Source organism: Leptopilina heterotoma, unplaced genomic scaffold (genome assembly GCF_015476425.1).
Source record: "Leptopilina heterotoma isolate Lh14 unplaced genomic scaffold, ASM1547642v1 Lhet_38, whole genome shotgun sequence".
NCBI classification, from domain to species: Eukaryota; Metazoa; Arthropoda; class Insecta; order Hymenoptera; family Figitidae; genus Leptopilina; species Leptopilina heterotoma.
This window is the reverse complement of record NW_025111054.1, coordinates 1,034,358-1,061,628: the sequence shown is the minus strand read 5'-3', so window position 1 is coordinate 1,061,628 and position 27,271 is coordinate 1,034,358. Positions and strand designations below refer to the sequence as shown.

At 29.2% G+C, this 27,271-nt stretch overlaps 1 protein-coding gene across 1 annotated transcript; it reads right to left on the bottom strand.

Moving 5' to 3' along the window:
• Nucleotides 1–1,956: 1,956 nt before the first annotated feature.
• LOC122505886 lies at nt 1,957–26,055 on the bottom strand. The gene is made up of 2 exons (XM_043617754.1): nt 25,698–26,055; nt 1,957–2,430 (listed from the first exon to the last, which is right to left on the bottom strand). Exons 1-2 carry the CDS (start codon nt 26,053–26,055, stop codon nt 2,213–2,215), a joined length of 576 nt encoding a protein of 191 aa, XP_043473689.1. The 3' UTR covers nt 1,957–2,212.
• Between the last annotated feature and the right edge of the window lie 1,216 nt (nt 26,056–27,271).

Genomic DNA, 27,271 nt, shown 5'->3' with positions numbered 1-27,271 from the left:
CTCATCCGATTGATTGAAATAATAATCGAGATGTAAAAGGAATTCACTACCTTTAAATAAATTATTTGTTTCCATAGAGCATTGACGTTCACTACGGGTTGAAATAATTTAATAATTTAATATTTCATTAAGTTATAAATAAATTCATTCTTAACAAAATGGTGGCAGCGGTGGGATTTGTTTGCTTTATTTTGGAGGATTAAAATTCGAAAATTTAAGGATAATAATTCAGTATAACAAACTAATTTACACTTCACACAAATACTAATTAATAATAAAATGACCCAAAACTTCAACACCCGATTACTTCAAAAATAATTTTTTTTTAAATATTTTAGGGGGAAAAAGTGTACTCATATATCTACCAAAAATCATAGATAACTTATGAAAATTGGAGACAAAAATTTTTCAAATGGCCGATTTCACTTATTTTGGCCCGTATATATTGTTGTCTTCTGTTACTGGATTTTATTGGTTAATCTTTACTATATAATCTATAACCTCTCTATAATTAAAAAGAAGAATATCTTAAAGGTGAGAATAATATGTCAATACTGTATATTTTCTTAAAATAAAATAAAAGTTACAAACTTTATTTAAATTTTAAAATTAGTAACATATTGATCATTCTTTCTTTCAGGTTTTCTGGCCTCGCAAATACAACATAATCGATGCTTTCCTAAAAATAGTGATAATCAATGTGTCACTGTTCATAGAAAATTTTTTAAAAATTAAAAAATCAATATACTTTATTTACAATTTTTACATTGAAACGCAAACAAAAATCCCAATAAATAATATAATCTGCTTCGGTGCTTTTCAGATGAAAATATTCCATCAATTTGTAATTCAATTAAATAAATAATTATAATTTTTAATCGCTCAAGTAGTCTTTGTATTTATCCGCCGGACGTAATATTGCGGGCAGACATACATACATACATAATTTTTTTCTTGTCATTTTTGGAATTCTTACTACTCGAATAGAAAAACTGAACATGAATTTTCAAATTCTATGCAATGTACAGACAAAAGTCTAATCTTATTCATAAAGATTATTATTAAAATTTAAAAAAAATTATTGAATAATTGTCTAAAACTCCTGTGTGCCAATATATATTAATAATAGTTATAATTATTATATTATAATATTCTAATTTAAAATTCTGAAAATGTCTGTAGGATAATATCCAAAATATTTGGTATATGTTAGGGAGCATTTAAAATATCGGCTTTACTACGTTAAGGTTCCTAATAGACAGTTAAAAAATATAGTTATAAAACAGGAGCATTCTATATTATTAGTAACCTATTTCATAACAAAATTGTGTATGATTCATAAACTAAAATTTTAATTACTCTTAATATATGTTTACTAGTTATACATGAAACGTATTTTAAAAGACACAAGTAGTTATTATACAATATCTTCATATCTAACATCTATTCTATCTTCAATAACTCTTTTAAATAAAGTATGCACTCTGAAGATATTGCATTAGCCAGTCATCTTTCTCTAAGCGTACACTCAAATAGAACTTGAGAATAAATTAAAAATCGGTGTTCTTAAAAAGACAGTGAAGTTAATAAAAGGAAATATCTGTTTGTGGTAAAAATAAACTTTATTATAAAAAGATATTTTAGGTACATTTAAATTAACAAAAGAAACTTAGAGCTCGCAGCACACTGCCTTACAATTTCATAGAACACGCAAACGTTTCTCTCAGTCGGCGCCATTCGACCATTGTTCTCTCTATCGCTTTCGTCTCCTCTTACGTACGTTTACCGCGTCTTACGTTACATATATTTAACTCATTATACGTTATTCATTATATTTTAAATTTAAATACAACAATCGGCCATCCTTTTGTGGTTTGGTCTCTCAAACCATTACTTTATGAACAATCATAAGAATCTAAGTATTTCGGTCTAACAATTTTTCTTTTTGGTCGATTACAATTTATTTCGTTTGATTTGTCAATATCATTTAGACTTTCTTTATCACTGTCATATTCGTTATCATCTTTATCAACTTGACCTTTCCAGATTTTCATCTGGCTGACATGCGCGGTTGTTGAAAATCCTCTATCGTTACTTTCGTTTAATTTCTTTATTTGATAAGTATCGCTAGGCAGCTTTTGTACAACAACCATCGGGCCGCTAAACAAAGGTTGTAGTTTCGTAGACTGACCTGTCGACACAGAATTTCTCTTTACAAACAAATGTCTCCAATTTCGTAGTGTACATTCGAAAATTTGTTCTTATCGTAATGTGATTTATACTTTTCTTGCGCTTTTACAATATTATCACGTACTTCTCTCTGAATGTCGGCCGGTAACATATATTTTTCTCGATTAATCGTTAATTCTCTTAATTCACCATTCTCAAATCTAGGTAAATAGTCGTAAAGTGCCTCAAAGGGCGTTTTTCCTGTCGATTTACAAACCATGCTATTAATATCGCGTTCGATTTTCTTTATTTTCAATTCCCAATCATTCTGTTCTTCGTTACTGACAGCACATCGCATGCTTGGCAAAAGGGTCTGGTTTAACCGCTCTACAAGTCCATTGGCTTGAGGATGCCTACTAGAATTTAATGTGTGTTTAACTCCGAATTTTTGACACATATCGTAAAACCCTTTTGCTGTGAAGCATGTTTCGCGATCAGTAACAATTCGCGTAGCAGCTCCAAATCTCTCAAAAAAATCTTGGACCTTTTTCGAAGTAATTCTCTCGCTTACATTTCTCACTGGTACAATATGTACATACTTGGTCAAATTATCTATAATTGCTAACACGTAAATAAAATTAAAATAAAAAAATAAATAAAAAAAATGAACATTAATTATAAACAGGTCCCCATGTACATCAACTTAGCGAAACAACTTCAAAATTTTAAAGTCGCATATAGATGAAAATTTGCCGTTTTTTTGTCGCTAATTAGTTGTGAATAAAAAAATTTTTGTCGCTCCTTAATTTTTTTTAATAATGGGTGTTTTGCTAAGTTTATATAAAGTTAGCAAAGCACCCATAGTAAAAATGATAATTACAAAGATTCACTAAATTACTCTTTATAGGAATATGCCGCTTTTTTGCCGCTAAACAATGAGCTACTTCATTTTACAAAAAAATAAAAATTCAAAAAAAAATTTTTTTTTTAAATAGGCATTAAATTTTTTTTTTAAAAAAACTTTAAAAAATAAAAAAAAGGAATAATTTTAATAAAAAACAAAGAACCAGCAAATTATATCACAAATAGTAACTAAATTAGTCCAACGACAAATTCCTGGCTAAAAATAATGAACAAAAAATAAAAACTTTTAAGAAAAACCACTTTTTTGCTAAATTTATCGCTAACACAAGTCAACATGAAATTTGCGCCTGACATTTAAGATATTTTTTATGATAGATTTATCGACAGATATGAGGAAAAAAATTATATTTTATCAAAAAGTTTGCTTTTGTAGATAGGAGAACGTTTTTACCATATTTTTGAAAATTTATGATTTTCTGAATGAAATGGTCAATCACAAATCTGTAAAGTACGTAATAAAACGTACTTTACAGATTTTTGATTGACCATTTCATGAGTATTGCATGAGTATGGATGTGCAAAATAAATATATTTTTTAAATTTTATTAAAAAATGGTGGCTGTGCAGCATTTCATTAGAAAGCGTCTCGTTATAGGATTCCATAGCCAGACAACTAACGTCCTTAATTTTTGATCTGGAAAAAACGGAAATGTTGTCATTTTCTATACATCAACAGCTATCGACTCTCGAAGGTTTTTTTATATAACTTACTTTTATTTTTAACAACAATTTTTAGATTTTTTTTTTGAAAATTGTCATTTTTTTGTTCAATTACGCACCATTTTGCAAAAAATCAAAATATCGAAAAAATCCTATGTGTGTCGATAGCTGTTGATGTATAAAAATGACAACATTTTGGTTTTTTTAAAATTAAAAAGTGAGGACGTTAGTATTGTCCGGCCATGGAACCCTAAGATACAGACGCCTTTCAATAAAATGCTATACCGCAGCCATTTTGTAATGAAATTTTTTTTGAAAAAATAAAGTTTGCATATCAATACTCAGGGGTCGTACACATAATACGTCACGCGGCTAGGGGGAGGGAGGGGGTCTGAGAATTGTGACTAAGTGTGACATGGGGGAGGGGGGGGTGAACTCATGTGTTACGTCACAATCTTTTAAATTCAAAGATTATAAGAAATTATATGTGACAATGGCACTTTTTCTAAATAAAACATGTTAAAAATGCTCTAAACTATTTAATATCTATTATATGTACCTGTTTAACATCTATTGGTATATTATTTATAATATGATAAGTAATATATTCTCTTAATTTGAATCAGTTAAAAATCATGGTTTAAACTGGCAATCAGCAGTGACTGTCTTTTTGTATCTGAATCAGTTAAAAATAACTGAAAAATTATCCACAAAACACCGAAACTTTTCTAAATATATGTATATTAAAGATTTGCTTGCATACTTGGAAAAGTTTACTAGCAATTAGTTTATTTAAAATTGTGTAAAGATTTAAATTTCTCACTCCAATAAATGTTTATCGTCAAATTTTCTTAAAAATATAGCTTGAAACTTTCCTGAACATTTAATTACACTTTTGACTATACTTTCGTAAAAATTTTGCTGAAAATTTAAGTTAAATTTTCAGGAATGTTTCGCGCTAAACATTTATTGAAGTGGGATATTTAAATCTTTATACAATTTTTACTAAACATTGCATTTAAATATTTCGAAGCTTGCCTTCAATAAATTGTTAGGAAAGTTTCGGTGCTATGTAGGTAGTTAAACGTGACTAATAATTAAATCAATCCAAAAAAATTTTATTGAAACATCAGTTATTTTTAACTAATTGTCAGAAAAAAATATAACTATTTGAATTAGTGACTGATTTCTTGCTTCTAAATAAGTTATTTCTAACTGATTCAATAATTTAGAGTGTTGTATATAATATATAATGTCCAATGTATAAAATTTACAGTGAAATTTACGTGTGTGACGTGACGTACGGGGAGGGAGGGGTTCAAGGTTTGTGACGAAGTGTGACATAGGGGGAGGGAGGGGTCAAAAATGGTCAAAAATCGCGTGACGTATTATGTGTACGGCCCCTCATGGAATAAAATGTAATTTACAGATTTTTAATTGACCATTTCATTGAGCCAAAAAAAATCCCTAAAATATGCCTAATTTTCGTGATTTCCCCCCTCATCATGTCTGCAACTACTACAAAAGCAAACTTTAAAAAGAATATGTATATTTTCCCTTTATTTTAATGAATAATAAATAGAAAAATCGTTATATAAACCCAGGCGCAAAATTTTTTCGTTTTTTTGTTGAGCTGTGTAATTTTCAATCAAAAAATGTTTAAACAATTTAAATCAGTAACGATAAAATCGAAATTACTATTTTTTAACCAAATTAGTCCAACGACAAATTCCTGGCTAAAAATAATAAACAGAAAATACAAAACTTTTAAGAAAAATCACTTTTTTGCTAAATTTATCGCTAATTTTCAAATAAAAAATGTTTAAACAAATTAAATCTTTAACGATAAAATTGAAATCATCATTTGGTAACTAAATTAGTCCAACGACAAATTCCTGGCTAAAAATAATAAACAAAAAATACAAAACTTTTAAGAAAAATCACTTTTTTGCTAAATTTATCGCTAATTTTTAAATAAAAAATGTTTAAACAATTTAAATCTTTAACAATAAAATCGAAATCATCATTTAGTAACTAAATTAGTCTAACGACAAATTCCTGGCTAAAAATAATAAACAGAAAAATAAATACTTTGAAGAAAAATATGATTTTTTGCTAAATTTATCGCTAATTTTAAATTAAAAAACACTTTACTTCCTCATGGAGATAAAAATAATAGAAATATATGAATAACTTTTTATAAATATGGTAAAAGTGATTGAATTTTGGGTCAATCAATTTATTTTTAAATACCCTACAAGATAATTACAATAATTTAATAGTTAAACAAAAATTTTTAAACAAAAAAGTTGAGAAAATGTCATTTTCCACAATTTTTGGTTTTTAAAATACCAATAATTTCGAAATTTATTATCGAATTAGGTTCAAAAATAGGTCAATCGAAGCGTTTTTTGAAGCTCTACAAGTCGGTAACGATAATTTTAAGATTACTTCTACATTTTTTAACAAAATTTTCAAAAAAGTCTTATTTTCCAAAATTTTGAATTTTTAAAAGTTTAATATCTCCGGTTAATATGGACGAAAAATGTTCAATTAGGGCTCAAAAGATGCGTCTAAAAAAACTTTACAAAATTATGGAAAAACATTTATAGGTGTCCTAACATTTTTTTAAAGTTATGGGCAAAAAACCTTTTTTTTGCAAAATTAAAAATCCAAAAAAAATTTAGTTAAACTTTATTAATCTATCTCAAAGTACTCTCATTTTATGTCCGCAGGTGAGATCTACAATTTAAGAAAAAATTCAACCCAAAAGCTCTTCATGATTTCGAGATATTTATGAAAATGTGATGTTTACACACACACACACACACACACATACGGAATGACATTTTTTAAAAATGTCATTTTTGAACTCCTGAGGTCAAATAACATAAAGATATGTCAAAAAATCGAACTCGAAAAATTTCGGTATTACAATACTTCCTCTATGAGGAAGTAAAATTTTTAAACAAATTAAATCTTTAACGATAAAATCGAAATCATCATTTGGTAACTAAATGAGTCCAACGACAAATTTCTGGCAAAAATAATAAACAAGAAATAATTGCGTTAACTTTTAAGAAAGATATAATTTTTTGTTAAATTTATCGGTAATTTTCAATTAAAAAATGTTTAAGCAATTCAAATCTTTAACGATAAAATCGAAATCATCTTTTAGTAACTAAACTAGTCCAACGACAAATTCCTGACTAAAAATAATAAACAAAAAATAAAAACTTTTAAGAAAAATCACTTTTTCGCTAAATTTATCGCTAATTTTCAATTAAAAAATGTTTAAACAATTTAAATCAGTAACGATAAAATCAAAATTACTATTTTGTAACTAAATTAGTCCAACGACAAATTCCTGGCTAAAAATAATAATCAGAAAATATATACTTTGAAGAAAAATATGATTTTTTGCTAAATTTATCGCTAATTTTCAATCAAAAAATGTTTAAACAATTTAAATCTGTTACGATAAAATCGAAATCATCATTTAGTAACTTAATTAGTTGAACGACAAATTCCTGACTAAAAATAATAATTAGAAAATAAATACTTTGTAGAAAAATATAATTTTTTGCTAAATTTATCGGTAATTTTCAATTAAAAAATGTTTAAACAATTTAAATCTGTTACGATAAAATCGAAATCATCATTTAGTAACTAAATTAGTCCAACGACAAATTCCTGACTAAAAATAATAAACAAAAAATAAAAACTTTTAAGAAAAATCACTTTTTCGCTAAATTTATCGCTAATTATCAAATAAAAAATGTTTAAACAATTTAAATCTTAAACAATAAAATGGAAATCGCCTGAAACTCGTTATTTGGGGGTTCTTAGGGTCGCTGATTACGAATATGATGTCAGTTTTCAAAAATTAAAATTGGCGGATTTAATATGGCGGATCAGTTTTGTAAAAAAAATTTGGATTCACCTGAAAATCTCTTCTCGGGGGTTCTTGTGGTCGCTGATTACGAATATGATGTCAGTTTTTAAAAATTCAAAATGGCGGATCTAATATGGTGGACAAGTTTTGTAAAAGTTAATTGGATTCACCTGAAATTCTCTACTCGGGGGTTCTTGGGGTCGCTGATTGCGAATATGATGTTAGTTTTCAAAAATTCAAAATGGCAGATACAATATGGCGGATCAGTTTTGTAAAACATTATTCTCCAAAGTGTCTTTGCGTATTTGATAACTTTATGAAGTTGACGGCTAAAAATTTCTATGTGGATGATGCCCAGTTATTGGTTTAAGGTAATTTCAGTAGTTTAAGAATTTTTTTTGTAGTTATTACTATTAAATAAATCATTATGAAACCTATTTTTCTTCAAAATAAATGTACTGATCTACATAAGATAATTTTTATAAAAGATAATATCTTATTCCAGCTTGGAGAACACACAGTAAAGTCCCAGGGTGTCGCACACCCAGTGTGCGGTTTAAGGATAGATTCGTACACAGACAGAAAAAAAGGCTTTTCCCCGTGACTTTAATGAATGCCTTTTTTAGGTAGCAGTCTTGCTCGACTCAGTCTTTTGTGTTTTTAGAACTGTTGATTTAATGTGGAGTGACACGTTAAATTAACATTTCTTTGCATAGACTAATAGTTCTATACATAATTCGTACTTGCTTGTCACTACATATGAACATAGTTTTCCGTTCTTATCTTTCTTAAGGTCGTCATATACCACCCAATTTGAGAATCGTCTTGTAATAGCTAAATAATATCCATAACTTTCTGCTGATCTTACGCTCGCCCAAGAACCTCTATATTCGACTGCTCCCAAAAGGTTGTAGTCAGAACCAGTTTTTGGACACGTAAATGTTTTTGGAATAATTCCTAACTCTATTTTGCTTCCTCATAAAGGAAGCCTTATAGTGATGTCGATTTCCGAATTTTTTAGAATCAATTATTTTTACAAATTTTCAAGTGTAGTATATATAATTCGTCGAGAGGAACAAATGTCCGGATATATGTGTGTATGTGTGTGTGTATGTCACCGATTCTTGTGGACAAATTTTCTCTTACACGTCTTGACGGATTTTGATAAAATTTTGTAGGTGTATTACGGTCATGAATACTAAAGATCAGACTGAAGGATTTTCAAAAATATCTAAAAAAAAAAATTTTCAAAAATTTTTTAATTTTTTAAAAAATTAATTTTTGGATTTTTTAAAATAACTTTTTTCTATATTAAAATTTTCATTAATTCTTGTCAAAATTGTATTCCTGAGATAAAAATGAATCGATTCATGTATATAAAGTATATATTTTATCAAAATTTATAGAATTAATAAATATTTTAAATTTTCACAAAAAATTGAAATTTTGTATTTTTTGACATTTTATCTTAACACTTTAAAATAATTATTCTATAATAAAAAAATGTAAAATGTAAAATCGATGAGAAAACATTTTTTGAAAATATTAAACGACGAAGCTCCTAGTGATTTTCTAGAACAAATATAACATATATTTTAATATAGATAAAATGTATCTGATTTTAAAATTAAAATAAATATAAGAATTTAAAAATTTTGTGTTTTAAATTTTGTTATTTTAAATATTAAGATAATTTTGAAAATTAGTAAAATTTATGATAAACTCTATAACATTAATTTTTTTTTGATTTATTAAAAAGAAGATTTATTAATTATATTTAATAAACTATTATAATTATTTAACTTTTAAAATTATATATAATAATATATATTGAGGAAGCTTAATGGTCATGAAATGAACAACTTGTTTGTATCCATGTCAACGCCAATTAATGTTATGTCTCCTAAAAAATACGTTAGTTAATTTTATAAAAAATCGTTAATTTATTATTTTAAAATATTTTAGACTTAAAAAAAGTTTCGCCTTAATTTAAATAATTTTGTTTTACTTATCAATTTTTTTCACAATTTTTATTGTTAGAAATTTATTCTATTTATTGCTTATTTTTATTGTAGCAAATTCTATAATAGACAATTTTAAAAATGTTATTATCATTATACACTCACCTATTTCGTGGATTGAGTTATCCTCCATTTCGCCACATTCCACCTGCTGGCATAAAACGCCAGGAAGCAATAGATGCTCCGTAATGACAGTACCCAAAAGCTTTTGAAGCTCCTTTTCAGCAATTGTTATGGTTAGAATTGATTTAATCCTAGGCTGGCATCCGCCACGACATGTTGACATCTCCTTAAAGCTCGGAACATTTTTAAATATGAAACTAGCCAGAGAAACAACATTACATTGACATTCTAGCTCTTCAATCGTCTCCAAATTTGATTTTTTATTGCACAAAAACTTTACAAAAATTTCGGCCCTCTTTTGATACGTCGTGCTTTGAATATTTTTTGCTGACACGTCTAAAAGCAATTTAAATAATTCATTGTAGCTTTTATTTTGGATTACATAGTTTTTGATTTTTTCGCTATCTGTTATTGCAGCCAAGAATATTTGAAATAAACTATCAAAAGCACACGTGTTCTTTAATGATAATTTAGCTACACCTACTGTCGTCAGTGCCAAGTCTGATTTATTGCCATTTTTTAAAATTGGCAAGTTTCTGTAATTTGAGGATGTGACAAAGTCCAAAAAATCTGGGTTGCCATTAGAAAGGTACGTTAAACGCTTTTGTCTTTTCTTTGGTCTTCCCAAATCTCGCCAATTCTCATAGTCATTAAGCGCAATTCTTGCGGATTTGGACGAACTTTTGGAGCAAGATACGCAAATTCTTCTTTCACCGTGTCCTTCTTCTTCGTCTTCTATTCTAATAGAACATCCTCTTAGAATGTGAACAAAAGAACCACATAAATAACATATGTGACTCCCAGTTAGTAAATCTCCATTCTTACATGCTACGCATGTTGTACTGTTGTCTATATTCAGTTCTGAGGAAAGATTCTTTAACGGACTACGTTTTTCTCTGCATGGCTCTGATGACAAAGCGAGTTCTATGTCAGTTATCTCATTTTCAGTATTATCATTATTTTCAGATATTTCAACAGATATTTCGGCTAGGGACCTGTCAAGAGTAGAATCATTTAATTTACTGGTTGAAGATGATGTGCTTTGATTTATTACGTTACGCGAAGATTTTTCAAGTCTCGATATTTTTTCTTTGTTTTGTTCGGAACAATCAATATATTTCAATTTTCCATTGTAGTACTCAACTAAATGTTCAAGTGTCGAATCAATTCTCAATGGCTCTGGTATAATTTGTTTCTTTATTATTTTAAATTCGCTCTCCACCGGAGCACTGCTAGCTGGCACTCGCCCGAACCCGAAATCATGTCTGCAGATGCAAGACCAAAGCGGTATTATTTCAATATGCTTAAGAAGGCGCTTTGCAAACTTAGGGCAATGTCTCGGATTCAAATCATCGCCTATTTCCTTTTGCAGTATTTTTTTAGACTCATTATTCATCTTTTCAGCCCAATTTAATAAAATTCCTTGTTTTCCAGTTTTCCCAGTATCTACTTCCTTGTCTTCTTCGTCAGAGGCATAATCTTCTTCTTCTTCAGAAACGGAACTAATAATTTTTTCAATTTCAGGCAATGGATTTATGACTAAATTTTTTACAAAATCTAGTGCCACTAGCAAACTTACAGCTCCATTTCCAGCAGTCTCGCTTTGGGATATAAGCAGAAGAGCTTCAATCAATTTTGTTGCATCTAGTTGATTGCGACATAATATTAGTAGTCCAATTCCAAAAAAATAAAACGTTTTTACCCCTTTTTTCTCTCCTTTTAAAAAATCTGACCATTTTTTTAAATAATGTGCGACATCGATTCTTATGTAGGTTCGTGGTAAATCTTTAGGCATCAATACTTCGGCATAAATTTCTCTAGTTTCGAGTCCTGTGAACGAGCGGCAACAACCATTCAATAATGCCCTTAAAGAATCACATACCTGAAACAATAGAATTCACAACCATAAATAAAATAACACAAGAGATTTTAATTAAAAAGAAAAATAAACATTAAATACAGTTATCCATACCACTTCCCTTGGATATTCGGCACCGGATTGAATCCATCGCGTTAACCAAAAATTAATCGTTACCGTGTCTTGGCGTTTAGAAAGCATTCCAGGAACAGCAAATTGTACATTATCAGAAGATAGAACTCCAAGATAAAGAAAAATATGTTGTGATTGTGTTCCATCCACATGAATTATATTGTTTGTTATTTTTCCGGTAGCATCAGGGCAGAAACAACAATCTTTTTTTTCATAAAGAAATTATAAATACGGTTTTGGTGAGTCGACCAAAAAAGTATTTTTACTGGATCACTACCGATGTCTTTTACCGCACCGCGACATTCAGGTGATCTTTTAAATTTCGAAACTGCTTTCATCGGACTTTTGTTTCTGTATTGTTCTTGTTTGTTTTGGTATTTCGCATTCCGTAAAACACTTGACCCATACAAATGTGGTGGTATCACGGAATCGCCCTCGTTCATCATTATTGCCGCCTTCGATTTTGTGTACGATTCTACAGAAACAGTCTGTAACTCTGAGACAACTTTTTTACGAGTTTCCCCTCGCAATTGTCGTCTGCCACAGGTTCCATTTCCTGCTGTAGCCTCGCATTTTATTTTTATAATGTTTTGATTGCCCACATGAGGAAGAATCTGGCCTTTCAATAAACTTCCGCAATCACAATGACCTGGAATTAAAATTTTTTTTTTAAATTTCAAGTCTATAAAATAAAAAAATATTTTAGAAAAAAGATAATCGTAAGAATATAAGTTTAAATATATTTTAAAAATTCTTTAATAAATAAATGTGTGTGGAAATTTGTCATGGAAGTTTCTAGATTCTACATCGTAGAACTAGATTCTTTATTGCTTCTAGACAATTTTCTATATTGTGCCTATTGTCATTTGTAACCCTTTAGACAACTAGTTGTTAGACAGTTAAAAAAGTATAAATACTTTACAGAATAACTAGATGAGTTCTCGAAAATATTAATCAACCCAGTAAAAAAAACTAATTCAAACGGATTGAAATGAATTAAGATTTTTGGTAGAAAGCGAGATTCATTCAAGCTCTTTGTATATTCGATTGAATTCGATTCAATTTGCCTAAAGTTGGGCAAACGAATTCGCATTCGTAAGAAATGACCAGGGCATGCATTGAATTGTGCTGACGAATTAAAAAAAATTAAAGGCCCCAAAACTTGTCCATGGAATTAGTATGAATAGAAGGTTTAGAAGTTCAATACAGTTTGACGAATTCAGGAAAATTGCAACATAGCTCCAATTTGTATTTGTCACAAAGCGGGATTCACTGAAACTCTTTGTGAATTCTTTTTAATTTATTTCAATTAGTTTTTGTTTACTGGGAACCTAGAAAAAATGGATATTCGAATTGATGCTTCCCACAAATGGATTTCAAATATGACAGAAATTAAAAATCTGGGCCGTTATGTTTTTAAATGCACAAATAAATGAAAATATTACTGTTTCAGTGTTTTTTACAGAAGGTGAAATAAATAATCTATTATTTTCATACATAAATCTCAATTTCAGTTGTTAAAAAAGTAAATTAATATAAAATAACCTTCTTAAATACAAAAATTAAGATAAGTAAATAATAATAAATAAAAATAAACTTGCTGTCTCTCTATATTACAAAAAGATATAGCCGCCGACTTTTCCAGGTTTTTAATACGAAAATTATTCGAAGATATTAATAACTTCATTTTTAAATAAATATTTAATCATTATTATTTTTTCATATAGAAATAAAAATTTGAAATTCAATAACTTATATGAATATTATTAAAAAACATGAAGATATCGATCACTTCGAGTCTTCGACTTGGAGAGATCGCTTTCTTCATGTTTTATAATTAAAACTTGATACTTTGTTACTACTTCTTCAAAAATTTTCACTATTATGATTATTCATTTTTAGAATTTTCAATTTTTCAATTTTTTAAAATAATTTTTGAAAAAGTTTTTTAAAAATTTTCAATTTTTTTTCACAATTTAATTTTATGAAATGTTGATTATTCTGGCAGTCCTCAATTAAATGTATTAGAAATTAAAAACTTTAAATAATTAAAAAACATTCCAATCTATTATTTCTAAAAATCTACGCTATAATTCTTTCAATATTCAATTAAAATCTAAAATTTTAACTGCAATTGATTTTTAAATCAATATTTATTAGAAAATTCTACGAGAATTCAATTATTTAAAAAGAAAAAGAAATATTTTATTATATTTAATGTTTCTCAAAATTGAATTTTCATAACGAATTCAACAAGTTTTTAAATAAATGAATTCTCTTGACAAATTTTAATACAATTTTTAAGAATAATGGCATTTGTCGAGAAATTTGATAAAAATTGTATTAAAAATAATTGAAAGTTTGACAAGAATTTTTTAATAATTTATGAAAATAGTTGAATTTTGAAGAGAAATTTTATTTTTTATATAGATAATTGAAATTTTGACGAAAATTTTTAAACATAATTGGATTTCTGCGAAGAATTAGAATACTTTTGAAAATAATTGAATTCCTAAAACGAATTTTATTAAAATTTCTTTTTAAATAATTCAATTCATTTGTGAAATTTTATTGAAATAGTAGACATTGAAAATAATTAAATTTTGACAAATTTTTGAAATTAATTAAATTTCTACGGAGAATTTTATGAAAATTATTTTGAACAAAATTTTATTGTTACAATGAATTTCATTATTTATGAAAATAATTTAATTTTTTGATGAAATTTAATAAAAAATGGATTAAATATATTCAATACATTTTTAAATTGTAGCAAAAGTTTTTTAAATAATTAAAAAATGTAAAAAATGTTATTATTTATAAAAATCATTGAATAATAAATTTAAATTAAAATTTTATTAAAAATCTTTAAAAACAGGCGGAATTCGAGAAATTTTTTTAAATTTTCTAAATTCCATACCTTTTCCAGATTTTCCAGGATTTTCAAGCTCTGTGGTAACCATGTTCGTGTGAACAGTTGAACTTGGCTTTACCATTATAGAAACAATAAAAACTCTGGGTTTCTAAGACAAATTTCCACAGTTAATTTTATTTTTCAGATTTTCAAATAAATATTGTTATTACTTATTTCACATTTTCTACTAAATATCATAAATTTAAAGATAAGTTAATTAAATTTATTACAATAATTTTATTTAATATTACCTTCAAATCCACCTGATCTTCTGTCCGAATTTATATAGTGACTTTTAAAGTGATATCTATGATGTAGATTCAAATCATCGTAAATTTTTTTTGATACCACTTCTGTCCACACTCCAGGCTTTAAAATATTTACAGTGCGCACTCGATTCTTATTATTTTTTTTACATTTTCTGGATGTTTGAATAATTAAACTTTTAAATTCTGCTTTTCCAAAAGTAAGATGAAAAAGAAAATTTTTTTCTTCACTAATCGAATTATTTGTTGATGTTGTCGAGTTAAAATCGTCACGTGATGTTTGGGGTTTTCAAACTTTTCTCTGTCCAGCAGTAATTGTTTTAAATCAAACCTGTCATTTACCACATAGGAATAAACAGAGCTTGCTTTTACTTTATTAGATAGTTCCTCAGAGATGTTTGACCAAATTATATTTCTTTCCGAAACAAAATCAGAGGTTCCACTCAAAACAATCTGATCCTTGTATTTTAAGACAGTCTCAACTAACAAGGATCTGTCTATTGCAGGTGGTCGTCCACGAAACATTTTTATTCGGGTATTGTAATTTCTATAAAAATAAAAGTTGTTCTCAATAATCGTCGAGATGGTTTAGAAAATTATCATCCAAATGTAATTATTTTGTGATTATATTAAAAGAAAACAAAGAAAAAAGCAAAAAATAATCGACAGAAAACGTCTTACAGTTCACATATAGTAAATATAAAACACAAACCTTTCTGTGGAGTTCCGGAAAATTATTTATACAATATTTCTCATTTTGAGGTTAAATGAAATATCACTTTTCAATCGACACGTTTAGACAACTACGATATACAAAATGAATACAAAAAAGCAACTCTTTATTTTAATTAAGGATAAACAAATCGAAATTTAATGTGACATTGCTAAACTAGAATAGACAGCACTAAAATAGATAATCAAGTGATATTTTTGTAGCCGATCTTCATCACAACCTTTTACAAACATAAAGAAATTCCAATGTTATCGTTTTTCTTAAAAGTATTTATTTTTGGTTTATTATTTTTAGCCATGAATTTATAGTTGGACTTATTTAGTTACTAGATGATGATTTCAATTTTAACGTTAAAGATTTAATTTGTTTAAACATTTTTTAATTGAAAATTAGCGATAAATTTAGCAAAAAAAGTGATTTTTCTTAAAAGTTTTTATTTTTTGTTTATTATTTTTAGCCAGGAATTTGTCGTTGGACTTATTTAGTTACTAAATGATAATTTTGACTTTATCGTTACAGATTTAAATTGTTTAAACATTTTTTAATTGAAAATTAGCAATAAATTTAGCAAAAAAAAAGATTTTTTAAAAAAGTTTTTATTTTTTGTTTATTATTTTTAGCCAGAAATTTGTCGTTGGACTAATTTAGTTACAAAATGGTAATTTCGATTTTATCGTTACTGATTTAAATTGTTTAAACATTTTTTAATTGAAAATTAGCAATAAATTTAGCGAAAAAGTGATTTTTCTTAAAAGTATTTATTTTTTGGTTGTTATTTTTAGCCAGGAATTTGTCGTTGGACTAATTTAGTAACTAAATGATGAGTTCGATTTTATCGTAATAGATTTAAATTGTTTAAACATTTTTTAATTGAAAATTAGCGATAAATTTAGCAAAAAAGTGATTTTTCTTAAAATTATTTATTTTTTTGTTTATTATTTTTAGCCAGGAATTTGTCGTTGGACTAATTTAGTTACTATTTGTGATATAATTTGCTGATTCTTTGTTTTTTATTAAAATTATTCCTTTTTTTTTATTTTTTAAAGTTTTTTTTAAAAAAAAATTTAATGCCTATTTAAAAAAAAAAAAATTTTCTGAATTTTTATTTTTTTGTTAAATGAAGTAGCTCATTGTTTAGCGGCAAAAAAACGGCAAATTCCTATGAAGAGTAATTTAGTGAATCTTTGTAATTATCATTTTTTACATAAACTGTCGTATTCAAAAGTATTGCTTTGCATTGGCGATAACATGCCTTGAATCGCGTTATTCGACAATTACGCATTGAAACACAAAGTTAATACTTTTTAATGTGAAAGCTCACATTACATCTAATGCAATTGAATGCCAGTGAATACAAGAGCAATTTTAAAAGAATGTGAATACTATTTAATACTGTTTATCGCTTTGAAAGAAATGTGATTTAATACACGAAAAATACAAAAAAATATGAATACTTTTTATTATGAAACTTTGCATTACTTTCAATGCAATTAAATGCGACTGTATACAAGAGAAATTCTTAGGAAATATGAATGCTATTTAATACAGTTTATCAATTTTGTTTGAATGCGATTAAATATTATTTTATACAAGACTCGTTCAAAATAACAATCAATAAATTTTAATGCAATTTAAAGAATTTAATTCGCATTAAACTTGATGAAGTTGAATACATTTTAGGGTGATTCTCCAGAAAGATTCATTTTTGTCAAATGGAAATTAAAAAAGAAAAATTTAATTTCTTAAACTCTAAAACGTAGAATCATATTAAGATTTAAAAAATTTAACACTTCTGTACTTTGATCATGCAGTTTTATAATTATTAATAAAGATTTTTAATATTAAAATGTAAAGAAAAAACGAGAGGTTAAACTTTGTCGCAGGTGTTTTTTTCAAAATAAAGGACAACTTCGCAGTATTCAAATTGATAAGTTAATAAAACAAACAAGTTTTTTCGATTTATGAAAATTAAGTTTTTTAAAACTAATAGAAGTGGAGAATATATTAAAAAAATAATTTTAATTAAATTTTATGACTTAAATGGAAATTTTACAATTATTTTGAGTAAATGCGACACAAATTTTAATTATCAATCAAAACTTTTTTATTTTTTTAAAAAATCGTCATTAAACTCATAATATTTTCTACCTCTGAAAAAAATTTCTATTAGAGGTGTCAACAAAACTTTTACATTTTCAAATTCAATATCTGAAACGGCTTTATTATCCTCCGTAAATACTGTTTTTTCTTTATTATACATTTCTTTAAAAAAGCGACTTTGATTTTTTCATTTTTCTCGACGTTATTCTGGGCAATGGCAATTTGTGTTTTTCTTTTTAGTTGGACTAGCAAATACTGTCCAGCAAATACTGTCAATACATTTTCAGGATCTAAATCTTTTTCATTACTAACACTCGTAACAGTTTCTCTGTTTTCTGGAGATACATCGGTAGGTGATGAGCTAGCGTACTCTAGAGAACCAAGGTAATACGAGTCATCGTTTTCTCTTGTACAACTTAAATAATAAAATTGAAGTCGGGGAACTGTCTCTTCAGAAAAATTACTTTTTATATGGTGAACTTTAACTTTTCCCTTAAAATTCAAAAATTTTTTACCCTCCAGTAATTTAGAAAACTTGTCAATTTCTTCGGAAGTCACAGATATATAAGTTACGCGATTTACATTTTCGGAAAGGCCTTTGAGCAATGAATCGAATGAAGCAATATCTCTACCTTGAGATACTAATCTGTCTGCTGTTCTTTTGGTTACTCCACCTATTCCATCTGGAGCTCCCTTGCCATGACCTGCTTCTGAATAATTCCATGAAAATTTTTGGATGTTTGGAAATATTTTTGGAAGTTCGTTTGCAAGAAAATAAAACATCGTTTTATTGCGATACTGTGTAACTGGACCATCGCTTACAAAATGCAGTGTATCAACAGTATAATGCAGTTGAATGAACTTTAAAATAGGATCTAAATGTGCCCATATTCCAGCTACATTATGACATAGATTTTCGGATAATGTACAAAAGCATTCTGTTTTTAATTCTGCTCCAGATTTTGTATAAAGAACAACAGTGTGAAGTGAAATCTGTTTTCTCGATCCTCCAAAATGAAAAGATTGAATTTCTTCTGCATATTTCAGATTATAATTTTCACTGAAGTCCATGTGCACTAAAGCCTCATTTGTTTTCAAATTTTCTTTTAATTCAGTGATTATTTTGTATTGGTGACGTTCTCTACCCTTATGTTTCAAATAGTCAAATACATTGCTTTCAAATTCATTCACGATTCCTGACACTGTACAATGAAATTTTTGTTTCACGGTTTTAACAAATATTTTTTCCTTGTTATTTTTACTGTCAAAATACTTGTCTTTCTTGGAAACCCATTTTGAATAAAAACTTTCTGCTGCAAAATTAATGTCTTGATTGTATTGAATATTTTTATTTTTACATTCGTCGCAATCTCTTAAAAGGCACTTTTCCGTTTTTATTTCACAACAAAATGAAGAAATTAAAGCTTCTTGATTGTTTTCCTTGATTACTTTTAATCGAGAAAGGGCCTGAATCATGAGTGACAAATTGAAGCATACAATACAACCACATGTATCTCTAGACGAAACTTTTCTTGCAACAATGAAGAAAGGGCGACATTTACAAAAGAATGAATAACTAATTGGAGTGTTTGGATGGTTTTCAAGGAATTTTTTAAATAAATTCAGCATAGTGTCATTAAGATAACGTTTTTGTTTAACAATGCCATTTTTGGAGCAAAAGTCTCGCTTTCCTGGACACATCTTACTATTAATGTCATCGCTTAAGAATTTCTGAATCGCTTTAATTTTTTCAAAATTCTTTGGTGGGATTCGTTTTTCAGAACTTTCAAATGTCGTTTCTAATTTATGTCCTCTAATAATTTTTCTGACATCATTTGTGACTCGATATTTCTTTATTATTGACCCCGATAAAACTCGACGAAAATTCGACTTTTCTTTTCTAGATTCCAACTTCTTATAATTTTCCGTCAATTGGTCCTTCAAGGCCTCACCGAATAAAAGATGTTTGGCAAGTTCTTTTCTTTCATTATTATTAATTATTTTGTCAACTTTTTTTTCAAGAGAGGCTGAATCATTTTTAATCGCTGTTTGTCTCTTTGTTTTCAGTCTGATACACCTTTTTCTTAAATTTAATAATTGCGTTTTGAGCCGTTTCATATTTTCATCATTCCTTTTTACAATTATGCTTCTCATTTTTCTATTTCTTGCTGCAATCCGTTTACCAGTTATACTTTGAATAGAATTCTTCACACCATTTGAAATAGTAGACGAAACCGGAGGAAGTTTTTCAATTTGTCCAATTTCCTTCTCAATTTTTTTTCTCAATCTATATTTTAAAGAATTTTGAGCCCACTGTGTTCTTTTCAAACAATTTTCAGGTTCATTCATTTCGGTAACATTCTTAACACTTTTCTTCGCCTTCTTTTTTAAATACTGAGCTCGTTCTTTTTCTCTCAATTTTTCTAATCCTTCAGGAGTTTGTTTTAGTGCTTCATACCTTATTTTTTCCTTCTCTCGTTTCCTTTGTAATTTTTCTTTTCTCGACAACGGCATATTTTTCTATTATGAAAAAGTTTTTTGGTTATATTATCATGAAAATGTATATTATTATATTTGCATCATATGCAGTACAATATTTTTTCATCGATTGAAAATGGTTAAATCATCGTAATTTAATTCTATTTTACTGCACATAAGAACTAGTAGATTTAAAAACACTTACCGAAAAAGAAAATCTTTAACCTTCAACAATTCATTGACAAGATTTATATGTTTATTTTTCACTGACAGTATACAAACAATTGACAGTTATATTTAATTGTAACCTGAAATAAACTACCACATGAGAGAGCCAGAGGAATGACGATTTCAATGATTTTCTATTTTCATTTAACAGCAATAGATTTTCTGTAAACTTGAAATGTCTTATCATGTTCGTAGATAATAACTTTATTGTAAAAAAATTTTAAATAATTTATATCTATTAATGTTTCGTTTTTAATTCGGTCCAGAGGAATGACGATTCAGGTTGTGAAACGCTGAGTGCATCTTAATTTATACATTTTTTTACCTTAAATAATTTTAGTTTTAAAAAAACGACATCAAAAATTAACAATAGAGGTGTTAATTGAGTTAATCAACTTGATACTTGATAAATATCTCCTCCTGTATTAAAAATATTTAATATTAATCATCAGGCCAGAGGAATGACGCGCATTTAGAGGACAAAATTAAATTCCATTCTGTGAAAAATATATAAGTCCGATTTTTTTTATATTTCGTAGAAATGTTCTACAAACTTATATCTTTCAGAATATATCGATTTATTACTGGTTTTTAAATTCTAAGTAGGTCCTTTATGTGTTGTAGGAATAAAAATTAGTCTTGGGACATGTCAATTAACCTAACTTTTTAAGTTAAAATTTAAAAAAATACATTAAATAATTAAAATATACAATTGTTTTTCGTAGGATTTTTAGAAAAAGTAATAAACTAATGAAATATGCATTACAAATTTAATTAATTATTACAAATATTGAGAAAAACATGAGGACATATAAAAGTAATGTTCGTGGAGAATCACCCTTTAATACTTTTTAATGGCGTTTCGACGCATCAGAAAACGGGATTAAAAACGCATTCAAACTATCAATACATTTAAATACTTTTGAATGCGACGTTTTATGTAGGGTTACTATGAGTGCTTCGCTAACTTTATATAAACTGTAACGATCCTTACGTTTACTTGCGGATCTTACCCGCGAATCGTTACAAAAATGGCAATTTACGGATTCCAAATTGCTGAATTATAAATTCCACACTTCGAACTTATAATACACCATCGATGACCCGTTTTAGGGAACTTCCCCGGCGCCAGGTAGGTAAACTACCCGGATCACGATGCTGTAACAAAACAAAGAACTTTCCCGGACTAGCTCTTACCGAGCTCAATATTTTATTTACGAAGTTACGTTTTATATTGAAATAATAGGGCGCGAGTACCGCACACAGAGGAGAGAGACAAGTTGAATTTAACACACAAATAAAACAAATGAATAAAGAAAATTATAAGAACACACAAGCAGATTATTTTCTTTTAAATCACTCTTCTTTTTATTTTAAACTTTGAACTGTGTGAAGAGAACTGAGAACTTCCACACGCCGGTGATTGCGACGGTCGACCGAAAATGGCGGCGTCCTATCGGCTTGCCATGAGGTCTTCCTTCTCGATACTATTTCTCGGTCACACCGTACACCGGTGATATTCCCAAGACAACGAGGAAGATGGATACTGGACACTAACCTTTGATTCGGTCCAACCGAGCACGGAAATCCATCTTTTAATATTTTGTTAAAGAAAATGACCACTGCGGTGAAACCGTATAATTCAATCGGCAGCCAGGCACGAACTGTCGAAATTAGGTTAATTGACATCCTGCTTCGGTCCCGTATATATGTCATGCGCACCTTGGGTTCGCCCCAGCAGCATGATAACAGGCCCAGCATCTATGACAGGTGGTTGCCAGTTGACAGTAGATTTGTGCCGATTAATATTAATTGTTGACACATTTTCGGTCGGTTGATAATTAAATAACAATAAATAACATTGTGTTTTCTAATCAACCAAAACGTGTGGAATTCTCTTGAGATAAACAATATGATTTTTATACAACTCAACATTTTTGTATTATATTGATTCTATACAATTCAACAAGATAATAATAAAGTAAAATGTTGAGTTCGATTCTGGCTACCGCATTTAATTTATAATAATTAATCAAGAATTAACTGAATAAGTTTCGGCGAAAACTAAATTCGGTTTTTATAACGTGATTATTTAAAATCAACGTTACAAAACTTAGCAAAACACCTATTATTAAAAAAAATTAAGGAGCGACAAAATTTTTTTTTTCACAACTAATTAGCGACAAAAAAACGGCAAATTATCATCTATATGCGACTTTAAAATTTTGAAGTTGTTTCGCTAAGTTGATGTACATCAGGTCCCCTCAACCCGAAAAACATGGTCCGGCGAGTCCGTCTGTCTGTCTGTATGTATGTATGTATGTATGTATATATGTCCGTCTGTAGACCAAAATGTTGTTGACACAATAACTTTTGAAAATCTTATCTGATCGTTTTTAAATTTAACACACTTAAAGTTGGTGTAAAAATGAAGGTTAAGTTCGTTAACCAGCCATTTTCGTTGAAAACTACAAAAACTACAGTAGTTTCAAAATTTTGAAAACTCAATTTTTTAAAATTTCAGAATTTTTAACTTTGGAAGGAGTTTGAAGCGTAAACAGTAAGCGATTTTATTTAAAAAAAAAATTTTTTAATCGATTTTTCATTAAAATGCACTCCAAACAATTCTTTATGTGATACTTTACATATCTTCGTAAACCCGTGAAATAAAAATAATTTAAAATCCTACTGACTGTTTTATCAATCCCAAAATGGCTACAGAGATCATTATTTCTAATTACAATCGATTTTCTCATGGCTCGAGGGACAACATACAATTCTCGAGTTTCGTTATCTACATCAATCTTCCGATTAAGTAGTCCATCATTTAAAACATAGTCGCGAACGTTATCTTTTTCAATTTTTGATCTATCGGCACTACTTTTTCGCAAAATATCAATTTTCTTTCCGATTTCCTCGTCAGACCTTTGAAACATTAAAATTTCGTCTTCTTTTGTCTCAATCAACATTACTCTCGAATTTTCGCTTTCCTCTATTGGCGCTCGAGATAGCGCATCTACATGCTTCATTCTCTCCCCACTCCTGTGCCGTATTTCAAAATCAAATTCAGAAATTAAATTAATCTATCGTGCTTCCTGTTTACTTTTTATTTTCAATGAATTTAAATTTAACAAACATTGACAATCAGTAATTACAACGAATTTCAACGGAATTAAAAATATTCTCAATCTTTCTAACGCCCACGCAATTACCTGAAGTTCGAGTCTGCTCGAATGGTATTTTTCTTCTGCTTCATTAGTTCTGCGACTTATTGCGTACACTAATTTTAACGGCTCATCATTTTCATCGGCTTGAGAAAGCATTGCTCCTAGCCCTTTCGCGGACGCGTCCGTATGTAATTCCGTTCGATGTGCTTTTGGGTTGTAAGCTTTCAATACTCGCTTTTTAACTAAACAATCTATCAATTGATTAAAGGACAATTCGCAATTCACACTCCAGTTAAATTCGATATTTTCTCTGAGTAAATCGGTAATAGGTGAAGCAATTTTTGCGTAAAACGGGATAAAACGCCTAAAGAAACCCGTTAACCCTAAAAATCGCCTAACCTCATGTTTCGTTGTTGGTGTCAGAAAATTCCTAATTGCCTTAATTTTTCTCTCACCTGGTTGGATTTGTCCGTTCCCTATAAGATATCCGAGATATTTGACCTCTCGCATTCCGAATTTGCATTTAGCCAAATTTAATGTAAGTCCTGCATCTTTTAACAAAATCAAAACCTCTTCTAATCGATCTAACAATTCTTCCTAGGATTTACCAAAAATGCAAATATCGTCAAAGAACTTAAATGCAATTTTCTTCCTTCTAGCTATTCCCAAGACGCGATCCATTAGTTTTGCGAAGTATTTCGGCGCGTTAGCTAACCCGAACATTGCATGTTCAAATTTACCGGTTTCGTTTTCTGTAATAAAAGAAGTTAGATTTTTAGCTTCTTCACTCAAAGGCATTTGTAAGTATCCACTCGACAAATCAAGAGTTAAAAAGAAAATCGCTCCATTTAAAAGTTCGAGAAGATCATCGAAATTCGGAATCGGATAATTTATTATTATTGTGGCTTTATTAACGCCTTTATAGTCGACTATCATTCTTGGAGTCCCATCTGGTTTCCTAACAATAAATGCCGGACTGCACACCTCGGCATCTGTTTCAGTTACTATTCCTGCACCTTTATATTCGCGTACCAAATCATTTAAATCCCCTCGATCTTCAGAATTTAACCTATATGGTTTTGCTTGTGGCAATTGCGAACCTTCTTTTATTTTGATTTCCATTTTTATTTTATCAATACACCCTATTTCTATCAAACATGTCGCTGAACATTCGCGGTATTTATTTAATAAAGTCAACAATTCGAGTATTTGTGCTTCGGTTATTTTCTCGTGAATATTAATTTCAAATAGTTCAATAGGACTTGTTCGCGGTTGTCTAACTTGCGCTTCCTCTACGGAAAGTATTTTCTCTCCTAATTCCTGTCCTATTTTAATTCTCTCTTTTCCCTTTCCTTGATTATCTATCATAATACACTTATCACCGATATCTGTTTTTATATTTATAAAGTCAACTCGACCAGGAACTAATTCCTTCACTTCCATTGCGATTAATTTTCCTTTTCCTTTTGTCAAATCATTACTTTCAATTCGATCAACATTCACAAATTTTAATTCGTTACCCACGCGAGTGTAACAAATTTCCTGTGATTCAGTAAAGGGACGACCTAAAATAATGTCAAATGTTTGCACAGTATCGGGTACAACTCTAAAATGCAAGTGCATTGGTTTTAAATATTCAAAAGTAATAATTTCATTTATTATTCCCGGTGATTTTTCTGGTTTATTACCAAATCCTTCAATCATTGATGTTAATTTCTGCATTTGAAATTGTTCGCGTAAAACTACAGTCGATTTAATTGTATTTACAGATGCCCCCATGTCTATTTGCGCAATCAATTTAACCTCACCAATATTTATTTCTCTAACAAATTTTTCAATCGAATTTTCCCTTTTTTCTGAACACATAAACTTAACTTCTTCGATTTTTACACTACTCTTACTCGGACAGCGAGTAGCGATATGACCTGGAAGATTACATAAATAATTTCTTTTCTGTCATTTTTACAATCACGCGCTATATGACCTAAGCCATCACATTTATAACATTTACGTTCATTTACAAATTTACCTGATTTTACCATTGATTTTTCATCGTACTTCGGACCTTCAACCATCGGAAGTCGTGGAAACGTTACTGCCTCACCTCGTTTTCGTCCTGGATTTCCCACCAATTGACCTTTGTACTCACTGATTCGTTCGCGTCGACTGCTATCCATTGATTCAAACTGCACCAGATCATGTAGTAAATCGTCGGTGGTCTCGTATTTTCTCCCAATAGCGTAGTTGGCCATATCTCTCCACCAAAGTCCCTGAGCAACTTCATTTCTGATCTTATCCAAACTGAGATTTAATCCCTTGCACAACCAAACTTTATCCAAGAAATAAACTTGTACATGTTCCTTTGGTCCTTGAAATCGTGCTGCCATCTCTTTTAATTTCGTGCTAATGGTTCGAGTACGAGTAAATGTTAATTTGAATTCACTACACTGAAAAAATGTTAGGCCGTTGGCTGTACTGGTTCCGAAACAACCAGTTGCCCTTTCAACCAGCACGTCAGACGTCCTTTTTCAAGACAGTAGACATACTTCTTCAGCGCATGCGTTGTTCTGTGGTTTAGGGAAATAGCTATCAGCACGGCGGTTGAACTGAAAAAGTAAGTCTACTGTCAAGAAAAAGGACGTCTGACGTACTGGTCAGAAGGAAAACACTTGTTCTGGCGTTTTAAGAGAACCAGTACAGCCAACGGCCTAAAACTTTTTCAGTGTAGAAAAACTGTTAAAACTTGTCACTACTGCTGTCTTCGTCATAAGCCACTTGAAAGCACCTTTTCTTAACCGAGATTTGGCAACACTGTATGCCACTGCGTCACTCCAGTTATTAATATTTTTCGTATTTTCCAACTCTCTAATCCAAGCGCTAGCTCGATCCGGGCTTTCGCTCCCATCAAATTCCAAAATTGCATCTGTGCTTGCTGGCATCATCATGTTGGAAGTATTTTGTTCCATTCTCTGTGTAATTGCAACAACAGTTTTCGTAAGTTCCTGTTGAAATGCGTTGTTGTCCTGTTGTTCTCGATGTCTTCGGTCTAATTCAACTAACTTTTCTTGTTCCGCTCTAATCGTCGCATTTTGATACGCCCCTTGCTTTTGAATCTCTTGCTCTCTAGCAATCCATTCTGCTCTAGTAGCAGCTTCCCTTTTCTGATAATCTATTTGCATTGCCTGAATATGATTATCGAATTTAGCTTTTTCATCTAATCTCAGCTTCTTCAGTTTTTCAATCTCCTGAATAGCACGCCTTAACTCATCCGCATCATTCATAGTGTTGTTATTAATACTTTTATTATTCAAATCCTTCACAAACTATTCAAACTCGTCATCCACCAGTTTTTCTTTTTACAATGCAAAACGACCATGCCTCGCCACTACTTAACCTCACTTCTTAAACACCTCTTGAGTCCCGCACACAGCTATCACACTTCTGAATTGTGGTAAAAATAAACTTTATTATAAAAAGATATTTTAGGTACATTTAAATTAACAAAAGAAACTTAGAGCTCGCAGCACACTGCCTTACAATTTCATAGAACATGCACACGTTTCTCTCAGTCGGCGTCATTCGACCATTGTTTTCTCTATCGCT

Bases quoted from the DNA above. Each gene is read 5' to 3' on its own strand.
- LOC122505886 (XM_043617754.1), bottom strand. From the start codon at position 26,055: ATGGCAGCACGATTTCAAGGACCAAAGGAACATGTACAAGTTTATTTC. The intron at 2,431-25,697 runs GTAAATTTGTAA...GTAAATCGACAG, and splicing joins AAAATCAATGGTAAAATCAG to GAAAAACGCCCTTTGAGGCA.